Source organism: Mauremys reevesii, linkage group 1 (assembly GCF_016161935.1).
Source record: "Mauremys reevesii isolate NIE-2019 linkage group 1, ASM1616193v1, whole genome shotgun sequence".
In the NCBI taxonomy this organism is placed as follows: Eukaryota; Metazoa; Chordata; order Testudines; family Geoemydidae; genus Mauremys; species Mauremys reevesii.
This window is the reverse complement of record NC_052623.1, coordinates 358,523,908-358,549,833: the sequence shown is the minus strand read 5'-3', so window position 1 is coordinate 358,549,833 and position 25,926 is coordinate 358,523,908. Positions and strand designations below refer to the sequence as shown.

At 61.1% G+C, this 25,926-nt stretch overlaps 1 protein-coding gene across 2 annotated transcripts in view; it reads right to left on the bottom strand.

Moving 5' to 3' along the window:
* The window catches only part of SND1 (staphylococcal nuclease and tudor domain containing 1), a 477,167-nt gene that overhangs the window by 25,948 nt on the left and 425,293 nt on the right, over positions 1–25,926 (bottom strand). For both annotated transcript variants that reach the window (XM_039520222.1, XM_039520221.1), the window contains exon 17: positions 1,131–1,319. In XM_039520222.1, coding sequence (XP_039376156.1) covers positions 1,131–1,319 — 189 coding nt within the window. The remainder of the gene's footprint in view (positions 1–1,130; positions 1,320–25,926) is intronic.

The following is a 25,926-nucleotide window of genomic DNA, read 5'->3' as shown; positions in this document are numbered from 1 at the left end:
AATTTATTCATAAATGATCTGGAGAAAGGGGTAAACAGTGAGGTGGCAAAGTTTGCAGATGATACTAAACTACTCAAGATAGTTAAGACCAAAGCAGATTGTGAAGAACTTCAAAAAGATCTCACAAAACTAAGTGATTGGGCAACAAAATGGCAAATGAAATTTAATGTGGATAAATGGAAAGTAATGCACATTGGAAAAAATAACCCCAACTATACATACAACATGATGGGGGCTAATTTAGCTACAACGAGTCAGGAAAAAGATCTTGGCGTCATCGTGGATAGTTCTCTGAAGATGTCCACGCAGTGTGCAGAGGCGGTCAAAAAAGCAAACAGGATGTTAGGTATCATTAAAAAGGGGATAGAGAATAAGACAGAGAGTATCTTATTGCCCTTATATAAATCCATGATACACCCACATCTCGAATACTGTGTACAGATGTGGTCTCCTCACCTCAAAAAAGATATTCTAGCACTAGAAAAGGTTCAGAAAAGGGCAACTAAAATGATTAGGGGTTTAGAGAGGGTCCCATATGAGGAAAGATTAAAGAGGCTAGGACTCTTCAGCTTGGAAAAGAGAAGACTAAGGGGGGATATGATAGAGGTATATAAAATCATGAGTGATGTTGAGAAAGTGAATAAGGAAAAGTTATTTACTTATTCCCATAATACAAGAACTAGGGGTCACCAAATGAAATTAATGGGCAGCAGGTTTAAAACAAATAAAAGGAAGTTCTTCTTCACGCAGCGCACAGTCAACTTGTGGAACTCCTTACCTGAGGAGGTTGTGAAGGCTAGGACTATAACAATGTTTAAAAGGGGACTGGATAAATTCATGGTGGCTAAGTCCATAAATGGCTATTAGCCAGGATGGGTAAGAATGGTGTCCCTAGCCTCTGTTCATCAGAGGATGGAGACGGATGGCAGGAGAGAGATCACTTGATCATTACCTGTTAGGTTCACTCCCTCTGAGGCACCTGGCATTGGCCACTGTCGGTAGACAGATACTGGGCTGGATGGACCATTGGTCTGACCCGGTACGGCCGTTCTTATGAGAGCCCCAGGCAGGGAAGGGACCAGGCCCCCTCCTGGCAGCTCCCTCTCCCGTGGAATGGACCTGTCTCTTACCTTCTCCTTCTTCTGCTTGGCGGCCTCCTCCGCGGACAGCAGAGCCTTGTAGTAGGAGCTGCGCTCGGCCGTGAAGTGCACCTTGGAGAGCGCGTGCTCCACCAGCGCCACCGACAGGTTCACCCCCTCGATGTGCAACCAGCCAATGAAGTTCCCAGCCTTGTCCATACTCTCCACTTCCACCTCCACCTGCGGGCACAGACGGGCAGGCCGGTCAGCGTGCGGCTGGGGGAAGCCCGGGGGGGGGGCGGTGGGCACGGAGTTGAGGGGCAGGGTCAGTGGGCACGGAGTTGAGGGGAAGGGTAGCACAGGGGAGGCTGGGGGCACACAGCCGCGGGAAGGGGTAGCACGGGGAGGCTGGGGGCACACAGCTGCGGGGAAGGGGTAGCACGGGGAGGGCTGGGGGTGTACAGAGGGGAGGGCTGGGGGTGCACAGCCTCAGGAAGGGATAGCATGGGGAGGGCTGGGGGCACAGAGAGGGGGCTGGTGGGCACACAGTCTCAGAGAAGGCGTAGCACGGGGGGAGGGCTGGGGGGGCACAGAGAGGGGGGCTGGTGGGCACACAGTCTCAGAGAAGGCGTAGCACGGGGGGAGGGCTGGGGGGGTACAGGGAGGGCGGGGCAGCACGGGGCTGGGGAGCACAGGGAGGGCTGGCAGGCGCCCGGCCTCAGGGAAGGGGTAGCACAGGGGGAGGGCTGGGGGGGGCACAGAATGGGTCATTAAAAGGCCTGGCCAAGGCCAGCCCATATCAACGGAAAATCCCAGAGGACCAACCACCAGGCCTGGACCCCTGGCGAGCAACGCCCGGGAGGAGGGGGATTCCCCACCGCCCCGCTGGGAAGCTGGGCACAGAGCCCGTCTCGAGAACGAAGGCCGGGGGTGAGCGGGGGCTCTCTTCTGGGAACGAAGGAAGGAGCCAGAGAGAGGGGGCCTGACCCCCGGAGGCACCACGGCTTGGCTGGGCTCCGGCTGAGCAGAAGGGCCTCCCTCGGCTGACTGAAGGCCGAGGCTGCCCCCGTGGCTAAGACCCCGGCGGTCCTGATACCGCTGCCTCAGCGGCCCCGCACATGCCTGCTGTGTGCACTACTCCCGGCACCGTGGCCGTGTCTCCCAGGGCCCCGCTCGGCAGGAGGCTGGGCTCAGGCTCAGGAGGCGGTGAGGCCACGTGACCTACCCTAGAGAGGAGTGAGACCTGGGGGGCTGGCGCAGTACAGAGGTTCTGCCCAAAGACCGGTCCAAAGGGGTGGGGGTGGGGGTGGGGGGGTGGCACCGATCCGGTGGCTCTGTGACGCACGGGGCGGCTTCGGCTTAGAACGGAGCCATTGCCAAGGGCTTGTCTCCACTCCACAGGGATGCTCAGGAAAGAAAAGCCGAAGGAACTAGAGGTGTGATTCGAGGTGGGGCAGTTAAATCCTAGCCACCCCGTGTAGACGCTCAAGTGGCCTAAATTCAGTTCACTTAATTCACACCCTGGTGCTCCGCCCTGCTGTCCCCCCAGACAGCTGCTCCCCGCACTGCCCCCGCTCCCCTCCCCCAGCCGTGGGGAGCACGAGCCTTTCATCGACTCGCCTTTGCTTGGCTGAGTCAGTTCCCCGGGGCCTCCTCCCCTGCACGGCGCTGTCGGCCTCCGAGATCCAGGAGCCGGAGCCACACCTTACACCAGTGCTGGCAGCCGGCCCCCAGGCCAAGCACTTCCCTGCAGCCGCCGCACCCAGCCTGCTGTCTCCAGCGGCCCCTGCAGGATGTGGTTCCCCACGTCGGGGCGTGGCCGGGGCCCCATGGCAGGTGCTCAGACACTTGCAAACAATGCAATGGGCCCTGCCCTAGCTGGCGGACGGCACCTCCTGCGGCGCTGCTCCCCGATGTTGTGCTCCGAGGGCCCCGCTTCCCACAGCAGCCGGGGGGTCCTGGCAGGCTGCCCCCGCTGACCTGGCGGCGCTCGGGAGAGCTGACGAGCTGGCGAAATGAAGCGGTATGGCTGCGGGCATCAGAAAGAGGGAAGGGAGCTCAGCCAGCCGCCGAGCGAGGCCCCGGGCACACTGCGCCAGGGCCTTCTCCTCCTGCCAGGGCAGCGCCGGGAGGCTGCGTGCCGAGCGCAGGGCGCGAATGCAGGGCCACAAAGCTTCCCGTCCATTCGAGCTGCCCTGGTAAACACGGGAGACGCAGCAAAGAGCAGCCCTTATGACTCGGCGCTGTCCTCAGTGAGGCGCCGGAAGTAACTTCTGCGCGCAGTCCAAGCGGGCACGGCCGGAGACGTGGGTCTGCTAGGAAGCCCGGCACGGTTTGCTTGCTGCCCCCCGAGCTACTGCCCATAAAGCTGGTCCAGCGGGAACGGCACTGACCCTTCAGCGCTGCGAGGCACAGTTACGGTTTGCCATGCGGACGGGCTTCCTGCCCGTTGTAATGCCATGTTAATAAATCCCAACCGCTGCGTGCCCACCCCCTGGCAGCCTGACAGCCAGGCTCAGCCATGCACCCCCTCTGGTGCGAGGGCTGGGGCTGGGGAGCGCCGGGGCCGAGGGGGGCGACGGGGAGCGACTGGCGGAGCGCGGGGGCTGGGGGGCAATGGGGACTGGTAGAGCGCAGGGGCTGGGAGCGACTGGCGGAGCGCGGGGGCTGGGGGGCAATGGGGACTGGTAGAGCGCAGGGGCTGGGGAGCGACTGGCGGAGCGCGGGGGCTGGGGGGGGCAATGGGGACTGGCAGAGCGCAGGGGCTGGGGAGCGACTGGCGGAGCGCGGGGGCCGAGGGAGGCGACGGGGACTGGCAGAGCGCAGGGGGCTGGGGAGACACGTGGAGCGGGGCCGGGGAGCGACTGGCGGAGCGCGGGGGGGGGGGGGTGCCTAGCGGATCGTAGGGACAGGCAGAAGGCAGGCTGCTCACGCTCTCCCATCCCCATAGCAGGTGGTGATTGCGTTGGGGGCGAGCGATTTGACAGATCACCCCCTTCCCCTGGGTCTCTGAGTAAATCCGAGCTGGACAGATGCCCAGAGGAACGTCCCCGCCTGCGCTCAGTAACTTCTTTCCTACCTACGGCGGAGTCATGACCTGGCCAGCACCACTGCCCTCTACTGGACACGTTCAGAACGACACGCGTGCGGGTCATAGGTCCTACATGCTAACAGCTGCTGGGGAGTCTCCTCTAGCTCACGTGGTCAGAGCTGTTGCTTTGAGAGCAGAGGGGGCTGGGTCCTAACCCTGCTATTGCTGGGGCGTCCCAGGCCAGCCCAGGCGAGAGCCGGAGTATTGTGGTAGTTGCCAAGGGGCTATTGCCCTCTCACCCACAGAACAAGCTGGCGCCTCAAGCAATGCCAGTCTCCAGGCCAATGGATGCTCGCTCAGGACAGTGTCTGGACCAGCCATGGTCTGTGGGACCCCACGAGGGGCTCACGTACCAGGGAGGGCTGCAGCCCTGGCACAGAGAAGCCATTTTGGAACAGGACAGAGCCAATCACCACCCAGTGGGCTCAGCGTCGGTGCTGGAACCAGGGGGGCTGCCACACCCCCGGGCTGAAGTGCTTTCCATTATATCCAGGTGTTACAGTTTGGTTCACTGGCTCTCAGCACCCCTGAGTCCCTGCAAGCAACATCCCTCGCCCGTCAGGCGAAGGCAGAGTGCCACAGGCCACGCCACGTGGCTGCCCCGCATGCTGCGGAGAGCTCATCTGGCCTGGTGCACGGACGACAGCCCCTGCCCCCTTTCTGCGCAGCACTGGCTCCCTGCTCTGCACGAGACTCCAGCGTGCCACTGCCTGTGCCAGCCGCAGCCCCCCTGTGTCCCAGCCACCGCCTGAGCGCTCTGGATCTGCGAAGAGGAGCCTGGGAGCTCCGGCTGCAAGAGCTGCTATTAAACATGCAGGGTCCCTCCCTCCCGCAATTATCATGCCACAGGGATCTCAAAAGGGAACCGTGGATGGGAAAAAATGACACTCAAAGCAGCACAACTGATCAAAATTAGGTGTTCTATTCAGACAGCCGCCCTGGCTGCCATGGCAACCAAAGTTCAACCGACACCTTGCCGTGTCCTCCAGGAAAGCCCCCCCCCCCCCCCCAGAGGCGCCTGGGCAGGGGAGCAAGGCCACCACGCTGAGCAGGTGGGTCAGGAGCTCTCCTTGGGCTGGCAAATGGGGGGCACTTTAGGGGCACTGCTAACACTCGGCCTGGGCACAAGGGAATCTCCAAGCCCAACCCTCCATCACAACTCCCAAGGGCTTCCAATGCCCATGCTTCAGGGCTCCCAGCTGAGCCCCAGGCTGGGTCAGGAGGAGACTCGCCCCAGGCCACTGCACCAACCACCACTAAGGCTGCTTCTCGGCCATGGCACAGGGCGCTGGAGGGCACCGTATGCACCAGCCCTGCCGCAGGGGCAAGGCACGTGCCCGTCAGCAGCCCCGGCACACAGCCGCGCTGATGGGTGGTTTTGCACCCAGAGTTAGCGGAGCCGGTGCCCCAAAGCAGCCGGACGGTGAGCGTGGAGCAGGGTGGCACTGTCTGGTGCTGACCCTCTTTGGCTATCCTGCCATCCTTGGGTCTCCCCACAGCGTCCTCCCTACACCCCCAGGGCTGCCCCGCAGCACGTGGTCCAGGCGATCACAGGCTGAGCTCAGTTCCAGCCTCCTGCATTCACCTCTCCAGGCTGGACCAAGGCCTTTTTTCATGCACATTAAGATACACCCTCCACAAACCCTACAGCCGGCCCCCCCAGCCCGATTCCTGGTGTGACGCTGGGGGCCAGCTCATGCCAGGGTCCCCGGGCCTCAGCTGAACACCGCCAGCTCTGTGGCTGGAACCCGGCCGGCTCAGCTGTGCGGTAGGCTCGTTAGAACAGGTGTCAGCGTTACCGGAATGTGCCCCGTGTTCAGGCTTTATTGGAGAGTCGCTGCCGGCGTGAGCCCCACTTAGAGCATCTGTGTCCCGTGTTGTGGTAACAGCCGCGGTGACTGCAAACCACCAGCCAGGAGAGACACTAACTCGTGGGAAGGGCAGAACTCCCAGCCCAGCCCAACAGGGACCATCCACCCCAGACAGACCATTGCGGGACAGTCAACGAGAGGACAACAGGCTGGTTATTCTGCCTGCTCCCGTCAGCTCAGCTTTGCAGCTTTGCCAAAGCATGCTGGGAGAAGAGACTGAAGCCCCTAAGGAGGAGGAAAAGCTGGTTCCTCTTCTGTAACGTGTTCCTCGAGATGCACTGCATGCGCCCATTCCACTGCTGGAGACCTTTCTTCCCCTCTGTGGTACCCAGCGGGGTGGCCTCTGCCGGCTGACGCCGCTGCACGCAGGTAGCAGAGCTGCCTCCGACCCCCTCAGCTCCTTCGCCCCACACAGACTCCACCAGAGAGGGGAAGGCAGCGGGCGTGGAAGGGACCCTTACGGAAAGGTAGGGAACCGTTTCTCCTTCGTGTGGTTGCACCTGTCCATTCCACTGCGGGCGAGTCCCAAGCAGACAAACCTGGAGGGGGGCTTGGAGTCTGACAACCCGTTTGACACTGGCCCACCCACGGACTGGCAGGGAATGGCATCGGGAGAAGCAGAGGTGTGGACTGATGACCAAGTTGCTGCTTTGCAAATGTCTAAGATGGGCACTTACAGAACCATGGGGTTCGAAGGGACCTCCAGGATCAGCTGGGCTAACCCCCTGCCACGATGCAGGAGCTGTTGTGTCTTTGCGCCTATGGCTGGCGTTCCATCCCTCTGAGCACTTGCACCGAAAAGCCGCTGACGTTGCCTGGGCTCTGGTGGAACGGGCCGATGCTCTAGCTGGCAGGGCTGCATTAGCCACCTGGCAGCACAAACGGCTGCCCGAAGAGACAGAAGAGGAGATTCTCTGAGTGGAAGCTGGATCAGCCCTTAGCCCTGTCTGCAACCGCCATGCAGTGTGGGGGGATCTAAGGGCTTGGCAGGCTCCAGGGAGGAAGCTAACAGCGTTATTGCACCCAAGGAACCAAGTCTCTCCTCATCTCGCCATGCAGGGGGCTGGGAAGAACGTCAGCAACGAGACATGGGCGGCCTTCGGGAGAGGGCGGAGAGAAACGTCATCCTCATGGAAAACGGTCTCGGGAGGCTCTGCCACTCCCCCTCCCTCTGGCTGCTACCTTCACAGAGAGCCAGTGGCAAGGGGTTCTGTGGGCGAATCCCAGTCACTTGGCTAGCGCTACGTTCAGATCCCGAGGGCTGGGATCTGGCACATGCGGGTACGGTCTGACCAAGCCCTTCAGGAATCTGGTGACAACGGGGCTGGAGAAGAGGGACTGGCTCTCCACCGAGGGGCAGGAGGCTGAGACAACGGCCAGGTGTTCTCTTATAGAGCAAAGGGCCCAGTGCTAACACTGTAGGCAGAGACGGGTCCAGTGTGAGGTTCAGGGGTGCACGCTCTGGGGACCGAATGGAGCAGCGCTTCCATTTAGCCGGGTTAGTGCCCCTAGGTGAGAGTTTTCTCCTATTCAGATGCATTTCCTGGACACCCTGAGAACAGGCTGATAGGCTGGGGCAGAGCAGGCAGCCACGGTCCTGAGAAATCACATCTGGATCCAGCCGGAGAGATGCTGGAGACTTGACTGAAAGGTCAGTAGGGTCGAGGCCCCGCTGATGCGACAAGGATGAGACGAGCATCGTCTTGTGTGACTTTGACCAAGACCTGGGGCAGGAGGGGAAGCGGGGGAAGGCCCACAGGAGTCAGTCTCTCCAGGGAAGCAGAGACGCATGTGTCAAGGAGCCTGGGCTGAGACTGTCACGGGGTCCCCGGGCGCTGCTCTGGAACTGCTCCCCACAAAGCCAGGCAGGACCCTGGGGAGCCTCCTCTCCCTTGGAGCAGCCTGTCTGCAGGGCAAGAAGCTCACACGGCTTCACCTCCTGGGTCTCTCCTTGGAGCATTCAGCCTCCTCTGCCCCTCCGTGCGCTTCCCACAGCGAGTCCACCCAGCGGGGTCCTGGGGCAGCCACAGGGTCCTGCCCCCCCACTTCACAGTCAGACGTGACTCTCAGCCAGCCAGTAACACAGAGGTTTATTCGATGACAGGAACACGGGCTAACACAGAGCTTGTAGGTACAGAGAACAGGACCCCTCGGCCGGGTCCATTCTGGGGGGCAGTGAGCCAGACCCCCACGTCTGCCCTCACTTCCCATCCCCAGCCAGCCCCAAACTGAAACCCCCTCCAGCCCCTCCTCTCTGGGCTGTCTCTCTTTCCCGGGCCAGGAGGTCACCTGATCTCTTTGTTCTCCCCCACCTTTAGCATCCCCTTGCAGGGGGGACGGGCTGGGCCATTAGTTGCCAGGCGACAGAGGGTCGGCCAGGAACTGAGGCCCCCCCCCCGCACAGTATTCAGAGGAAACATTAAGAACAGTCCCACTCCGTCACAGAGACCATCCCGGGAACAGAATCCGTTGGACATGGCTGCAAACAGGTCCACTTGGGGAGTCCCCCAGCGCCGGAGGGTGGATCTGGCGACGGCCAGGTGATCGGAAAGGTCCTGCTCAGTTGCTCTGCGGATGCGTTCTGGAAGGTCTGCAGCGCCCCGCTGGCCTAGATCCTGGCATGGCAGGCCAGGCAGGCTGTACCCAGAGGGATACCGGCAAGTTGCCAGGGGTGCGGAGATGGGACAAGAACGGCCTGGGAGAGCAGCGTGTGGGGAATGAGCAACAGATGCCGCGTGGCTCCGGGAGGAGCAAGCAGCGAGCGTGAGCGGCAGAGAGACACCGTGTGCAAAGCCGGGAGGGAGGGAGCCCGCCAGAGGAGAGTATTCGATTGCTCGGGCCACTGGGGTGCCACTCGCCAGGTCTCATCAGGAAAATTTACACTGACTCTCCGAGGAGCTTCTGAGCCGTGGGATGCACCAGGCTGGGAAATCTTCTCCCCAGGGACGGGGCAGGAGCTCCACTGCTTGGGGCATTTACAATGGGACCCGGCTCAGCCCGAGCGGATGCTCCTACAGCAGCTGATCCCCAAGACCTGGGCTGGAGGGGAGCGGGGGCCCGGCTGGGTTGGGCTGGCGTTGTCCAGCAAAGGCCAGCGAGCCGCACCGTAAACTCACAGGCACGGCCAGGTTTCGGAAGCGCTGAGCTTTTAAATCCCCAAGGGGGCTTGCAGGCAGCTGCCCCGAGCAGATGGTGCCCCTGCCTCTGCAGACAGAGCTCTCCAGCTGATGTGCACCGGGGACACTTGAAGGGAGGAGAAAATAATTTCAAGGCAGCAAACCCTGTGTGTGCCACCTGCTGGCGCCAGGGCAGAGGATGTTGGCAAGCTGGCTGGCAGTGGCTCAAAGCGCAGGTAGACCAGTCTCGGGGCAGGCTGTCAGCAAACAGGGCACACACCCGACTGGCTGTGAGTTCTAGACTTACATTTCACCAACTAGTCACCCGGTGTGAACCCCTCAGGCCCCGTAACAACCTGGAGCCACAGACAGCCCCCCTTGGGCACCCCCCCTGGCTTGCCACCCACGTCAGCCTGCTTCCCTCACAGCAACAGGCAGGGTTCTGCCAGTCCCAAGGGACCAGTCACTTATCGCAGGTCAACTGCGCTTTAGAGCTCACCACAGAGACAACGCGTAGAGCCAGTCCTGCGATCACACTCGGAAAAGGAAAGCAGAGAGCTATTTACAAGGTTAAAGCAAGTGACACACACTAATGAGTTACAGCCTTAAGTTTCGAAAGACAACTTCAGCAAGCTCTCTATGTCCCTTAGGGCTAACCCAGGCCAAGCACTGGGGATCCCTTGCTTATGCCAGGAAAACCTTGCCCCTCAGACTCCAGTGAGACCCAGTTCCTCCTGGGTTGGCGTTTTTATTCCCTTCCCTGCTTCTGCTCTGAGCTGCAAACTCAGCTGACAGGAGGACTTCACCTGCATGACTCATCTCCACCGGGCACAGGGTGAACAACAAAGTCTTTTGTCCTCATTAATGTCCCACACTAGTGCGCCTGGCGTCCATGGGCCGTCCCTGCCAGGCAGCCGTCCCACCTCCTGCTGGAGAGCAGCACTTCCCACTAGCTAATGGCTCTCTCCTGGCGGGTGATTTACAGAGACTCACAACACAAAACATTCCGATGTGCCTGTACAATATGGGACACAGATGTTATCTGGGAGATTCATGCTGGCAGCCACTCAAGCATGCCATAAATTCTAAGCACTGAATGCGTTCTCAGATCTCCAGTCCCTGCGTTACCAACCCTTACACCCAGCTCTGGGTCTGTCTGGCCAGCTGAGAGATGGGGACCTTGGCATGAGCTGGCACCTGGTCTCCCAGGTCGAGACCCCCGTGCACCTGGCCGAGCTCATGCTGCTGTCTCTGAAGCCCTGGCAAACCGCAGTCCAAGAGCGACCCGCCCTCCCGGGCTAGCGTGGGGCAGGGAGCCAGGGGCTGCCCCGTTCTAAAGACATTCATTATGCTCTGGCGTCCCGCAGCGATCTGCACCCAGGATCATTGCAGCAGAATTCCAGAGGCCAAGAGCCCATTCCCACTACTCAAAGCCTGCGCCCATCTGCTCCGGTTGGCAGGAGGGGCTGTGCAGATGCAGCTGGGGGAGCCGGCTGGGGCGCAGCAGGGAAAGCCAATCCTCTCGGAGGGCAATGCAGGGCTCCCGCATGCCGTGCCAATGGAGGTGGCTCCCGGTCTCATTTTCCAGAGTCGGGGACAGAGCGGGAACTGGCGGCACCGGGCGCAGTCACGAGGTCTGCTGAGTTCAGCCCAGCTCTGGCTGCCTCGGCCGGGCACGCAGCACCTGCTGCTGTGCCAGCCAAGTCACTGCCTCCGCCAGCCAGTACCCGAGTCGGCCACTCCCACAGGGAGGCCTAGCGGGCAGTGGAGGCTCTGAGCGAGCCAGCGGCTCCCAGGGAGGGTGCTGCGCTGGGCTGGGCAGCAGGGATCAGGGCGACTGGATGTAAGGGGTGGTGGGAGGTGAGGAGACTGGGATGAGCAGGCAGAGGCAAGGAGGTGGATGCAGGGGTCGGGGCATTTCTGACCTGGTGCCCGGGCTGCCCTGTCAGGAGGTGACAGAGTAGGGAGTAAGCAGAGGCTGCAGGGGGCTGAGAGGGGCAACCCAGCTGCCAGCACCTAGCCGACGGGGGGGTCGCATCCAGGCGTCCTGCACCTACAGGCAGCCAGCACACCCCTGCATGGTTACAGCCGTTCCTATCGGCCCCCAAAGCCCGCGGTGGCCGGAAGGAACTGAGCGTGGGGCAGGTGGTCCCACGCCCTGGGCTGGGGAGAGGGCGAGGCCAGGCCGGGGGCCCTGGAGTTGCTCGCCGTGGCGGGTGGCTCGGCTCTCCAGAGAGCAGGGCTGCTGTAATGGTGCGTTTTGCTCCCATGAATACTGCATGAGAGCTGCGGCGTGAGCCCCACATTCAGCCAGCCGCCTGGATCTGACATTTGCCAGACATTAGCACTAATACAATACCATGAATAATGGATCGCCGGGCGCTGGAAAAGGCAGGTTTGTGTTAGACGTGTGCACGGCCCTGATTAATGCCGGGCCCTCCGCGGGCGTGGAGCCAGCCATGCCTCCGAAAGAGGAGCCAGGCATCTCACCATCCCCGGCACACAGGCAACGCGGCACCGTGACAGGCCCCGCTCCGAAGCTAAGCGGAGTCCAGGGCGTTGGAACGTGGAGGGGCTAAACAGCAGTGTCCCAGCTCATGCCACAAGCATCTGCCCTGCGGCATCCTGGCTAATGCCTCACTGCGCCGTACTACCAGACATGGCATCCCACCCCAGAGGTGGCTGCATTGCAGCAGGGGCTAAGCGAGCCCTGGGGAGTTTAACTCCAAGCAGCAGGGGCGGGGGGCTGGAGGCACGTCGGGAAAGGCAGGAGGCTGTTCTGAAGTGGGGAGACACGGACTCACAGCCGCATGCAGCCATGCCCGTGAGAAAGCAGCTGAGCCCCCCTTTCCCGGCTGAATCCGTGGGCCATAGGGCCTGCAGGAGGGAGTGTGCACGTCCCTGTATGGCGACTGTACCTGCTGCAACACCTGCCCAATTCCGGTAGTAGGAGCACAGGTGTGCGCTGGCGGGAGAGCTGAAAGCTGCGGTGGATGGAAGGGGGGAAGAGACGCATTTGCCTGCACCCACAGGCCAGGGAGGGGCTGGCTCCCAGCGCTGGGCCCCCAGTCGTTTAGGACCCTTCCTCACGGCTCCCCCCTGCGGAAGCAGGGTCCATGTGCATGCAAAGGGTATTTGACCGCAGAGGGGCCGAGTGTAGCCACTGGAGCACCCAGCCTCATGTCTCTGGTGCCTTCTCAGAACTCTTCCCAAGCTCCCCTCCTAGAGGCTGGGCAAACCTAAGGGGAAACTGAGGCACAGAGGGGACAGCGGCACCCAGGTGGCGGTGCCCTGTCACCACCAGACCCAGCCTCCTCCTGTGCTGCATGACAGGCTGAGGATCCAGCGCCTGACGCTGAGACATGCCCCAAGACAAGACTAGCGCTGGGTCCTTCCAGTTCCTGCCACGGGACCGGGAGTCCACAGAGCAGGCCGAGACGGGAAGACGCTGGATGTGGTGGCAGCCGGCAGAGTGGCACACCTCCCCCAGCCAGGCCAGGCAAATGGCTGCTTTGATCGCCCAGCGCATCGTCCCAATTGCTGGGCCTGGCAGCAGAGGCACCCGCTCCCCTAGGCTGCGCCGATCGCTGCTCGGGAAGATGCGGAGCTGTCTCTGCCGTGTGGTGACAAAGGGGCAGGCATGGCCTGTTCAAGAGATAATGGGAGACTTGGCAGGCTGGGCCGCGGCTGCTGCTGCTGCTCAGAGCCGGGCTTGGAGTCCTTCGGAGGGGAGGGTTACCAATGCAGCCTCGCCTCTGGCTTCTGGAAGTGATCCAGGGCCGTTCTTATCTCCGGTGCCCAGATCCTGACAGCTCCCCCCTGCTGCGCTGCAGACAGCGCGGGCTGGCGGGCCAGTCCCCTCACACGGCCTTGCGGGACTGGTGTTCGCGGCAGGGGCTTCCATCTGAGTCAGTCATTCCCAGGCCGAGCACGGGGTAGGGCTTCTCTCTTCCCCGCTGCCGGCTTTCGTAGGTAAGGCAGCCGCAGCCCTGCTCCTCGGCAGCCATCTCAGCCTGCGTTCCCGGCCCAGCCTGTGAGCTTCGGCGAGAGCCGCATCCCGCCGAGGGCTGCCCTTTCGCCAGGCAGTGCAGGGCCCGCGGGGGCTCCAGGGCAGGGCAGCACGCTTGCTGCCACAGAGACATTCGAAGCGGAGAGGAGAGATTTGCCACCCACAGCCTGTCCCCCCGAGACGCCGTGGAGAAGGCAGAAATCTCCAGTCCAAGTGCTCCCTGGTGCAGACTTGCCCAGCCAGGGTCCGGGGAGGGAAGCTGCGGGGACACATGCACCCTGCACTCCCTCTGCCCACCAAGGAGAACTGACTCCCAAACGCTAGCACTGAAACCCCCAAGGATTTATCGCTGCGCAGAGGAGGAAATTTAAAACCCAGAACCAGCCTGTGACGTTATGATTATAATATAATATCTCATGGAAAGATGACAGGGCCAGAAAGCGTTAATTAACTCACCTCACCGACTGACCTGACCCATGGGTGAACCTTAAGGACTGGTTAGGAAGATATGTAAATGAACAGAGCTTTGAAATGCAAGTCTGCACTGTCAGAGGTAGAAGGGAAGATGTTTGCTCAGGTCCTGTGATGTCAGCAAACAAGTCTTGTCTATTGCTATAGTTTTAATTCAAAGATCAAAAAAAGGAATATTAACATTTATGATGATACTTGAGTGAAATAGTGTTATTGTCTATGTGTCTCTTTGAAGGTTGTGCTAACCTGTATCTGAACTGTTTAATGGATAAATTACCCTGTGCTAATTGCCAGGATGTTTGGAAGGTGAGTTAAGCCGATTGTTTTCTCAGGCCAAAAGGCTGCTGGAAATGTATAAGAAGCCTGGGACACGATCCTGCTTCATCTCAGATCTGCTTTGGGTTTCAAGAGGGGGAAACCTTAAGCCCCAAGGATTGAGATCCCCAGTCACTGACTGGAGCCACCCTGAATATGGAAATTGGACTGTAACCTATGGACTATTTCTAAAAGGACTTTTGGCAACTACAAGCTCACCTCTGCTGTGTATCTGAACCTCAAGAATTGAATTCTCAAGTCTGTCTGTGTATTGATCTTTTAACCAACACTCTCTCTCTCCTTTTTTTAATAAATTTTAGCTTAGTTAATAAGAATTGGCTATAGCGTGTATTTTGGGTAAGATCTAAGTTATAATTGGACCTGGGTATGTGGCTGATCCTTTGGGATTGGAAGAACCTTTTCTTTTATATGATGAAGTAAGATTTTTAGGAATCATCACCATATCTGACAGGTGTGTCTGGACGGAGGCCTGAGGCTGGGCACTTTAAGGGAACTGCGTGGTTTGGACTCCTGAGTAACCAGTGAGGTGCTAGAGAAGTTGTTTTGTGCTGGTGTGACGTTATTGATATAAATTGGGACCATATAGAACATGGGTTGCAACCAAGGTCCCGTAGTTGCACCAAATCTTAGGTAAAGAGGGTCATATAAGGTGTCTAAGGTTGCTGGTTATGATTATGCTGTCTGGGTGCATGTATCATTTTTAGTTGAAGTTATGTATATTGGCTCTATACTGTCTGTATTTCAAGTTGGTGATGTGCTTCTGGGTGATATCCCAGACAAGTGGGTGTTAGCTCTGCTTAGCCTGCTTGATGGCCCATTAAGGACCATCAGCTACACAACTGACCCATGGAGAGAAGGCAGACATGCCTTGTACTCAGCAAAGTGCAGGGACTGGCCCATGTGACTCCAGACTCCATTTTGCTGTAATTTTCCACAGTGAGGACAAAGAGGTTCTTACACCTGGAAAAGCCTATAAAAGGCTGATGCCTCATCTCCATCTTGTCTTCAATCCTGCTTCTGACCTCTGGAGGGACTTTGCTACAAACTGAAGCTCTGCACAAAGAACTGACTGACCCATCCCAGTGGGGGATGTTCCAGAGACTTGATTTGAACCTGCAGTTTATGCCATCACTGCTACAAGCCTGAACTAAGAACTTTGCCATCACTGTATGGAATTGATTCCATTTAACCAATTCTAACTCTCATCTCTATCTTTTTCCCTTTATGAATAAACCTTTAGATTTTAGATTCTAAAGGATTGGCAACAGCTTGATTTGTGGGTAAGATCTGATGTGTAGATTGACCTGGGTCTGGGGCTTGGTCCTTTGGGATCGAGAGAACCTTTTTCTTTTACTGGGGTGTTGGTTTTCATAACCAGTCATTCCCAGGACGAGTGCACTGGTGGTGATGCTGGGAGACTGGAGTGTCTAAGGAAATTGATTGTGTGGACTCCTGAGTAACCATGAGGTGCTAGGAGAAGTTGTTTTGTGCTGGTGTGACGCTATTGATATAAATTGGGACTATAGAACATGGGTTGCAACCAAGGTCCCGTGAGTTGCACCAAATCTTAGGTAAAGAGGGTCATATAAGGTACCCAAAACCAGGTTCTGGGTTGCTGGTTGTGGGGATTATGCTGTCTGGGCTTGATGTATCATTTTTAGTTGAAGTTATATATTGGCTTCATACTGTTCTGTATTTCCAAGTTGGTGATGTGCTTCTGGGTGATATCCCAGACAAGTGGGTGTTAATTTGCTTAGCCTGCTTGATGGCCCATTAAGGACCATCAGCTACACAATTGACTCCACGGAGAGAAGGCAGACGCCTTGTATCACATAAACAAGAGCTCTACCTGCTGGCGCCCTATATAAGGCTGATGCTCGCCATCCATCTTCACCTGCTCACGAGCTCCCTGACCTGAGGGGACACCTACAAACTGAAGCTCTAATAAAGAACTGACTGACCCCCATCCCAGTGGGGATGTCCAGAGACTTGATTTGAACCTGCAGTTTGCGCCATCACCGCAAGCCTGAACTAAGAATCCTTTGGCATCACTGAAGTAATTGGATTCATTTAACCAATTTTAACTCTCATCTCTATCTTTTTTCCCTTTATGAATAACCTTTAGATTTTAGATTCTGTGTGTTGATTGCAGCTGTTTGAATTAGGTAAGATTCTGATGTAGATTGACCTGGGCCTGGGGCTTGGTCCTTGGGATCGAGAACTCTTTTTCTTTATTAAAAGGTTTTCATAACCATTCATCCCCAGGACGAGTGCACTGGTGGTGATACTGGGAGACTGGAGGGTCTAAGGAAATTGCTTGTGTGACTTTGGTTTCACCCCACTGGCAAACCACAAGTCCTCTTTGTCTGGCTGGTTTGGTTTGCCTTAGGGGTGGAGAAACCCCAGCCTAGGGCTGTGACTGCCCTGTTTGAGTGATTGGTCCTGAATTGGCACCTCAGTTGGGTCCCGCCAGAACCACCTCGTCACAGCTGGTTGGTAAATCTAAGTATTGGAGTAACCACCAGCGTTTGGGGTTTGTCTGCCCTGTTCTGTTTGCAGTTCACCCTGATTGAGTGACCTCAGCTGGCTCCCACGGGCAGCACCGTCACACAGCCTGCTGGCCAATAGATCAGGGAGCTCGTTCCCCATCAGAGTAACTGTACACGCCACACATCCTGCTTATTCAACTAAATGTTTAAAGAAGTAGCCCCCTCCCTGCCCCGCAGCCGCTGTTTATGGTTTTCTCCTCACCTTCCCAAGTAGATTCATCACCCCGGTTTCCTTCCCCGCTCGAGATGGGCTCTGGCGTTACAACCTGCCGAGCGGCGCGACGGTTTACATCACGCATGCCGAGGCGCAGGCCATAGCAGGGGAGGTGAGAGTTAGTGCCTCGGCTGCGGGAAAAGCTGAAGCTCCTCAGCGAGGGAAGGGGGCAAGGCGCAGGAGACGGGATGATGAATTTAAGAGCTGGCAGGGTCAGAGGCCCAGCCAGTCTGGCTGATATAAGCGAAAGCTCCCGGGACCCGGCGCTGCTATTAATGTCACCCCTCATGCATATGAGATATTTATACACAACACCCACAACAAGGGAAGCTATGTGGGATTTCTGTCGAGCAGCTGTGCCTCGCTCACCGTGCCGCAGCCGGAGAACCTCACCTGAGGCGGCCGGGCTCAGCTCCCCGACACCCCCGGCCACAGGCTCTCAGTCCTCATGCAGGCGAGCGGCAGGTGCCCCCCCATTGCGTCCCACCTCTCACCCACTGGGCGCTGCCAGACTGCCCAGGCCTGTGGTTCCCCAAGGAACCGTTCACACCAGCTTGGGAGCGGCTCCGCTGAGCACCCAGAGGAGAAGCCAGGCTGCGGGTCTAACACAGATCCGAGGCTCAGAGGGCAGCAAACACAAACCCGGGACACAAACGGTGACGTGTAACAAAATCGCAAGCTGCATTCTAGAGCCTAACCACTGCCCACATGCTGCCCTGCGGTCTCCTGGGTCCTGCCCAGCCCGCGCCCTTCTCACAGCGCGATCGGAAGATCAAGTGTCTCCCCGATGCAGGGCGCCGGGGGGTCTGGCTGCATCTGAACCCCCGCTCCTTACCTCTTCCTGGTCATTTCCTCTCCTGCGAGCTCCTCACGCCAGGGAAGGGAGCGTCTCCCACGGCCTGTCTGGGGGAACCTGGCCGAGGGTATGTCACCCTGGGGCCCTGCCGCTAACTACCCCATCTTAGCAGCATGAGCTCCAGGGTACAGACCCCTCTCCCACGTGCTTCCCAGAGATCACGCTGACCCGTGTGCCATGGGCTTTTGGCAGAGACCTTGCCCGGTGAACTAGGATACCAGACCTCGAGGGTCCCTTAGGCACCCTGTGCTCTCTGCCAGGCAGCCCTGCCCTGCCCTGCCCTGGTAGGCAATTGTCTCTGTCTCTGCTCGAGAGGGACTGAGGGGCACAGGTAATGCTGGGGAGGCCTGGTGCTGCCAGGGATGTATGGGCAGGGGATCCAGGCGGCTGCTGCGTCACACACAACCAGAGCACGGTGCCAGCCAGTCACAGCCGTACGGGGACCGGTTCAGGTTCCCCCCATTTGGCCTTGGCAGGGTCTCGGGTTACGGCTCCCCTGGCCTGGTGCTCCCCCCCGAGATTGCCCCGCCGATCTGCAGACAGGTGAGAGCCTGCGGCTAGGATGACACGGCACTGACATGCAGCTGCCATTGTCCCTCGGGAGGCAGCGCCGACCCAGCTCTGCTGCACCTCAGACTTCTCCCCGAGCCCCAGGGCCCCGACCCCCAGGGAGCAGGTTTGCAGCCCCTCCCTAGCCCAGACTCCCCGGGGCAGCGCGCGCCAGCAGCTCCTCTGCTAGGAGCACTGTCAGCTGTCATAGCCGGCCAGGCCCGAAAGCTTCCCGCTGAATGTTTGACAAGCCTTGTCAGGTAAACACGCCGGCACCTGCCTGTCACGTAACACCTCTCCCCTGACAAGCCTCCATCAGCGCTGGGGCTTATCTCCAGAGCACGTCAGCCCCCTGCCAGAGAGAGACGGCTCCGGACCTGCCGCGGATCCATTCCCGGGAAGCTAGGTCTCATCACGGCCCGGCCCGGCGGGTGTCCTCCCGCTGCTCGCTCTCCCTAGCTCAGCCCGGCGGGTGTCCCTCCCGCTGCTCGCTCTCCCCAGCCCAACCCGGCCCGGCGGGTGTCCTCCCGCTGCTCACTCTCCCCAGCCCAGCCCGGCCCGGCGGGTGTCCTCCCGCTGCTCACTCTCCCCAGCCCAGCCCGGCCCGGCCCGACGGGTGTCCTCCCGCTGCTCGCTCTCCCAGCCCGGCCCGGCCCGGCCCGGGCGGGTGTCCTCCCGCTCGCTCTCCCTAGCTCAGCCCGGCGGGTGTCCTCCCGCTGCTCGCTCTCCCGGCCTGGCCGGCGGGTGTCCTCCGCTGCTCGCTCTCCCCAGCCCAGCCCGGCCCGGCGGTGTCCCTCCCGCCGCCGCTCTCCCTAGCTCAGCCCGGCGGGTGTCCTCCCGCTGCTCGCTCTCCCGGCCTGGCCCGGCGGGTGTCCTCTCCGCTGCTCGCTCTCCCCAGCCCAGCCCGGCCCGGCGGGTGTCCTCCGCTGCTCGCTCTCCCGGCCTGGCCCGGCGGGTGTCCCCTCCGCTGCTCGCTCTCCCGGCCTGGCCCGGCGGGTGTCCCTCCCGCTGCTCGCTCTCCCCAGCCCAGCCCGGCCCGGCGGGTGTCCCTCCCGCCGCTCGCTCTCCCTAGCTCAGCCCGGCGGGTGTCCTCCCGCTGCTCGCTCTCCCGGCCTGGCCCGGCGGGTGTCCCTCCCGCCGCTCGCTCTCCCTAGCTCAGCCCGGCGGGTGTCCCTCCCGCTGCTCGCTCTCCCCGGCCTGGCCCGGCGGGTGTCCCTCCCGCTGCTCGCTCTCCCCAGCCCAGCCTGGCCTGGCGGGTGTCCCTCCCGCTGCTCGCTCTCCCCAGCCCAGCCCGGCCCGGCGGGTGTCCCTCCCGCTGCTCGCTCTCCCCGGCCTGGCCCGGCGGGTGTCCCTCCCGCTGCTCGCTCTCCCCAGCCCAGCCTGGCCTGGCGGGTGTCCCTCCCGCTGCTCGCTCTCCCCAGCCCAGCCTGGCCTGGCGGGTGTCCCTCCCGCTGCTCGCTCTCCCCAGCCCAGCCTGGCCTGGCGGGTGTCCCTCCCGCTGCTCGCTCTCCCTAGCTCAGCCCGGCTGGTGTCCTTCCTGCTGCTCACTCTCCCTGGCCCAGCATGGCAACGTGGGCACTGCCTCCCTCCCGGTACAGCTCGCAGCGCGCTCCCCCGAGCACGCCTGCCCAGAGAGCCTCACACTGCCACTGCCTGCCTCCACCATGCAGCACCTGCCCTGGTACTCTTGGGCCACAGGCTAAAAGAGGCTGGAACCGGTGTGGAGGAAGGACGGGATGCAGCTGGGTGCAGGACACAAGGGTGAGATCCTGCCGGCTCCAGCACGGCCTCCCGCCGTGGCATATGCAGGGAACAGCCCTGCCAGGCTGGGGGTAGACGAGGCCTTTCCCATCTGCTCCTACCACCTGATGGGGTATGGTGAGAGCGCCTCAGAGCATCTACCAGCACCTGACACCCTTAGAAATGCAGCCATCTCTGGGGGGGGCACCACCTCCATCCTTTGCTGTGCCCGGGTCACCAAACCCCCCATGCACAACCATTATCCATTGTCTCACCCGGGGGTCTCCTCTGCCCTGGGCCTGTCACACAAGGGTTAAATGGGGGAAAGGGCAGCAGATCCTTTTAGGAAACCGACCTGGCCTCTCTGGGGCTAGCTCCTGTTCAGCAGATTGTCCACCACGGCCCCTCAGTGTCACTGTGTCCCCCCGTCCATAGCCCTCGGGGTGCGGCGGGAACAGAGACGGCCCTGCAAACCGCTCGCCGTGCAGGAGAAACGTTCCCCACCCCCGCGGGCTGGAGCCCAGTGGCAGAGCGACAGCAGCACAACGAGACGCAGAGCGGCCATGTCCAGCCAGGCCTCTCGAGAGCCAGCGGGTACCATGGCACACGTTACAGAGCCCAGCATGGCAGTGCCCTCCTGTGGGGACGATGGGTCCCAGCATGCGCTGCTCCACCTAGCCCGGCCTGCACAGCGCACCAGGATACGGTCTCTGGGCCCCCTCCCATGCCTGGCTACCAACACCCCAGCAGGGGGCAGCAGTGGGACCCCCGAACTCATCAGCCCCGTGGGGGCGGGAGGGGGGGGCAGAGCCGCGCCCCCGCACTGCAGCAAGGCCAGACATCGAGGCTCTTACTCTGCAGAACGCCGCAACCTTGGTGCTGCTCGGGGCAGGCCGGGTGCGGCTGCCGTCAGCAGCCGAGGACAGGGCCAGCGGCACAGGCAGAGGACACTCGGGTGACCCACTCACGCGGCCCTGGCTCCGGAGCAGGCAGGTGACCAAGAAGCACCTTGACGGGCGCAGCAAGGGGAGCACTGCACGCCACCGCCTGGCGAGTATCCGGCACGGCATGAACCCTCGCCCCGGGCGGCCGCGAGGGAGGAGACGAACCCGGGCGTCTCCCAGACAGCTCTAAGTGCTCAGGCTGCCTAGAGGCGCAGTGACAGCGGCCGCTGACAGGGGAACAGCAGACCCCTTCCCTGGCCCCCGCAGCCTCACAGGGACGTGAGGCGCTGGCCGAAGCCCCCGGCTACGCTACGAAGTGGGGCTTGGGGAGCCGGATGCACACCGACCCCAGCCTCTGCCCGCTCCCTGTTGAGCTAGAGCCGGCGACGAGCAGCCGGGACCGCGGGCGAACACTCCTCCGAAGCGCTGGGGAGAGCGTCTCAGCATGGCTGTGCCCGCAGCCTGGCATCCTGCCCCCAAGCCCATCGTCAGGGAAGGGACCATCGTATAGAGGATTTCAATGTTCCTCTTTGGCCCTGGCTTTGAACGTCACATGGCTCCGGCTGCTTTCTGCTCTCCACAAACTGGGGCTTCCGGCAGCACAGGCTGGAGCTCCCGTCGGGCCTTCTACTGCTGGGGGGCGAGAGGGGTGAACTCGAGCCCAGGAAAGGAAGCCCGGCTGTTCGGCTGGTGGCGGAGCGGGAGCGCACGGGCAGGAATACTGGATGGGTGAGTTCTCCAGCACCAGACCCTACCCTGGGATGTGCTGCCCTCTGAGCCACAGAGCCCATGAAAAATTCACGCACAACTCGGCGTGGGGGAGAACTCCGCCAAGCCCAGCACCGACCAACCTGCAACCGCAAGGTCTCTGGCCCCCAGCAGCGGTGACCCCCCTGCAGCGTCATCACGCTGCCAGTCCCAGCGAGCGGCTCTCTGGAGATCCCAGCAGCCACAAGGAGCTGCCAATGGGCATGGCCTGAGCCCGCAGCCCCTGACAAGTGGGGGAAAAGGAGCCTGCTCCGACGGCTGCGTGACTGACGGGGTCGATGGAGCTGTTCTGCTGGGGCAAGAGCAGACTGGGCTGATTTATAAACAGCCCAGTGTAGAGGTTAAAGACTCCCAGTGCCGTACTCCTCACACACCTGCCGTTCCCTGCAGCCACCTGTCCCAGTATTCACCCCCAGCAACCTGAACAGGCAGCAGCAAAGGGACCCGAGCCACGGCCTTGCTGGGAAAAGGCTGCGCTAGCGAGTGCCCGATGGCCGAGGAGACGCAGAAGGGTGAGAATACGCCCTGATTACGCTGGCTCAGCAGCCCTGCGAGGCTCTGGGAGGAGCTACACAAGCTTAATGCTGCAAGTTCCAGACGGCAAGATGGCTTTCGGCTTTGGCCCAGCCACGGCGCGAGGAAGGAGACCAGAGATCCCAGCCCCATGGCTCGGCATGGAGCCTGCAGCCGAACTCCGGCAGAGCATTGCTGGCTTTCCCAGCCACGCTGCCTCGGAGGGCTGGCTTGCTCTGGTTATGGTGCTGGTGCCTTGCGGGGCGTCCACGCCACCCTTCCCTGTGCTCAGCACCAACCATCGGAGCTGGAGTTTCCAAAGAGCCCAGCTCCCGTTTCGGCACATTAGTAAGCAGCCAGGTCTTGCGACGGGCTCAGCTTTTAAGAGCAACTAGCGCTTCCTGGCCCGGGACCAGAGGCGCCTCCCCATAGGCACGGGAGACTGGCAGAGAGCTGGCTCCAGCAGCATCCAGCCTGCCCAGCAGGACACGGGGATCTCACCCACACGGGGTCTGTCTACACTGCACTGCAAGCCGTGGCTGTGGGACTGGGCAAATTCACTGCATTGCAAAGCTGAGTCTCCAACAGCTGGACCCTGGTGTCTCAGCCGTGCTCACACGGCCACACTGCACGGCGCAGACCTTCTGAGTCGGGGCTGAGGCCTGAGCTGCGTCCACACTGCAAAATGACAGGGCTTGGACCCGAGCTGCAGCAGGACTCGCCTCTGCCCCCCACCGGCAGCATCCTAGGAGCCAGGCCCTGCCCTCGCTGACCCGTCAGGCTGACGTGTGTGTGGACGGCAGTGGGGCCCAGGCGAAGGGTGCAGAGCAGACATGCTCCGTGCTCAGGTGTGCTGATGGGGAGCAGGGCACCACAACCCCCTAAGTGTGCCAGGGACACACGCCAGGCCAAAGCCCTGCGAAAGGACCAGGCGCGCGGGGGGGCAGGGGGAGCAGGCCCCCATTGGCGGAGAGCCCTGGGTGGAGGAGAGTTCTAGCTGGCTGCTCCAGGGAGCCTAGGAAGGTCTGTCAGGTTATATTAGCACCAGAGACTTCGCCCTCCCGGCAGCCGCCCGGCAGGCGAAAGAACAGCGTGTTCCCCTCCTCCATCAGCACCATCTAAGCTGGCACCCAACTTGCCCTGGCTCCAGGGGCCCCCGGTCAGCTCTGCCATGACAGGAGTGCGAGGCGAGGCCCTGGTTGCACACGCAGAGCAAGCCCAGCCAGCCCCACGCCACTGCCGCCCGGGCAGGCCTACCAACCTCTGGCTGTTAGGAGCTGAGCAGAGCCAGGGCTGGGCCAGTGCCCCCCACGGGTCGAGCTGCACCGCAGGCGGCTTTCAGACCCAGCCCAGTGCAGACACGCTCTGCACCATGGGCACTGCCTGGGGGGGTGTTCCCACCTCAGCTACTCTGCCCCCTGCAGACATGGGCTGAGACACCCTGGCAGGCCCGAGGCCTAGGTCTGCTCCGGAGCGGGAGCAACGAAGAATGAAATTTACAGGCGATGAACCAGGGGCCCAGACTCCCCACTGGGGCCGTAGAGTTACCAGGAAGCTCCCCTGATCTGTAACGCCTGGCGCTGCTGGAGAGCACTCGTCCACCTTCTCCCCTCTCCTGTACGCACCAGCCTTCAGCGCGTGCCCCCTTCAGACGGGGGCACCTGCTCCCCCTGCCAGGGAACCCGCCCACAGACCAGGCGGCCGATGGTGTCTGGACTGGCTCCTGGCTGCGTGGGAGAGGCAACCCCTTGCCCAGCCCCCCACCTCGCTACGCTGCTCCCCAGCAGTCAGACATTTTTCTCCAGCTCCGCCCAGTTAGCGGGAATTGAAACACTACAACATCCAGCACGTCACCCCAGCCGAGCCGTCCTGCCAGAGCCCAGGCCCTGGCCAGCGAGCGCCGGGCGGCACGAAGGGCAGGCTGTCTCCGGGTCCTGCTCGGAGCAGAGATGCACACGGATCAGCAGCCGGGGACCCCAACTCCCTGCAGCCATAGTGACACCCTGGATTTCCAACAGCAGCCTGCCTTGAAGCAGGATCTACCGGGTGTTAGTGATTATACCACACCAGGCCCAGAGCACAGCTGGGACCAGGGCCCCAAGGGGCCGGGCGCTGCACAGACACCTGGAGAGGCAGCCTGCCCCCCCATAGCTCACAGGCTGCCCAGACAAGGAAGGGGGGTTACTAGCCCCTGGGCACTGAGACAGCCGGTGACGGGCCTGGGTCTGTAGCAGAGCTGGGGAGCGAGCCCCCGCCGATGCCTTAGCCACCAGGCGCCCCGTCCTCTCCCCACAGGGCTCAGGCTACCCAGGATCGTCATCACCCTCCACCACGGCCAGGGAGCTCACGTGCCGCTGGGTTCTGCCCTGAGCCCGAGAGCCAGCGTTCCAGGGACCCGTTCCTGGACGCACGACTTTCCGTTTGACTGGCTGTCACGGAGTGGGGGGGAGTCAGGGCCCTGCACCCCACTCCCTGCTCCGACACACTGGCCCCCACCAGCCAGCTGAGCGCTCTGGGGGACTGAGCGGCCCCAGCGTTATTGCTCCAGCTGGTCCTGGGTCAGCCACCACCTTCTCCAGCAAGGCCTCTACTCCCTTCGGGATGATGGCTGAAGCTCCTGAATAGCCCTGGGCTAGACCCGACCCCTGCAGGACCCCCAGGGATACCCAGCCCCATTTACAGTTACTTCTTCAGAGCCAGCAGTTGCCAGGTTTCCCCCACGCAATACAGGACGCAGGGTTTTTCTGTGGGGCGAATGGTTTTTAATCAGAACGCTGAGGAGGGCAAGTCAGACACAGGAAACTCGTGTCTCATCACAGACCCGGTTCCAGCTGCCCCAGACCCATTTCTGTAACGCCCGGCGGACTGGCACTGACTGCGCCGCCATCCCTGAATTCAGCCAGTGCGTCCCAGCTCAGCCGTGCCACGGTTTTGCCCAGGATCGCGGTCAGGCTGTCCAGCCTAGTTACCCAGCTCATCCCATCTGCCCCTTTCCCATACTGGCCTGTTAGCTTCTCCCATCCCTCTGGGACGCTCCATGACTTGTTAAACCGCAGCGGCTGCGAGCGCCTCGGCCGAGTCCTTTAATTCCCTGGAGAGCCAGTTATCTGGTCCAGTCTCTCTCAAAACTTCATTTCAGCAGTTACCATTTAGCAGCCCACCTCCTTACTGGAGAGAGTCGCAGTCCTGTTCCTCTCCGCTCAGCTCTGGCCCCACAGACTCCAGCAGCCCTTCCAGCTCAGTGACGGGGGCTCCCACTCTCGCTGCCCAGACTTTGAACATCTCAAACAATAGCCTCGTCTCCAGGGGCCCTGCTGACTCAGGAGCATCGGGGAGAAGGCAGGATCTCCCCAGCGGGAGCAACAGAACGGGGTCGTCCGAGGCCGCAGCAATCACACCTCTGAGGGAATGGGGTTCTGTACCCCAGGGAGCACACGAGCAGTCCTACGCAGCACTGGATAGGCAGCCAAAGGAACTGCTTACTAGCAACAAAGCGCAGCGGCAGGAGCCGGTTATACAGAGACCCCTCATCCGGCACGGAGATGCAGCCACCTCTGGGGTGGGGCACAGCAGCTGTTTCTCCAGGGACCCCTCGCCCAGTGTCAAGACGCAGCCCCTCTGGGGTCCAGGTCCCACCCCAGCGGGGGGCTGAAGACCGACTGGAGGCAATCAGAATGAGTCCTGAGAAGGGGGCTCCCTGCTCCCTGGCAGGTGTAGGGTGGAGGTGGGGAGAGAAAGTCCACCCTGATCTGGGGTGCAGGTTCACTTGCTCCCTGGGCATTTGTTTTAGCCCCTGGTTGCCCCTCTCAACACGCCCCAA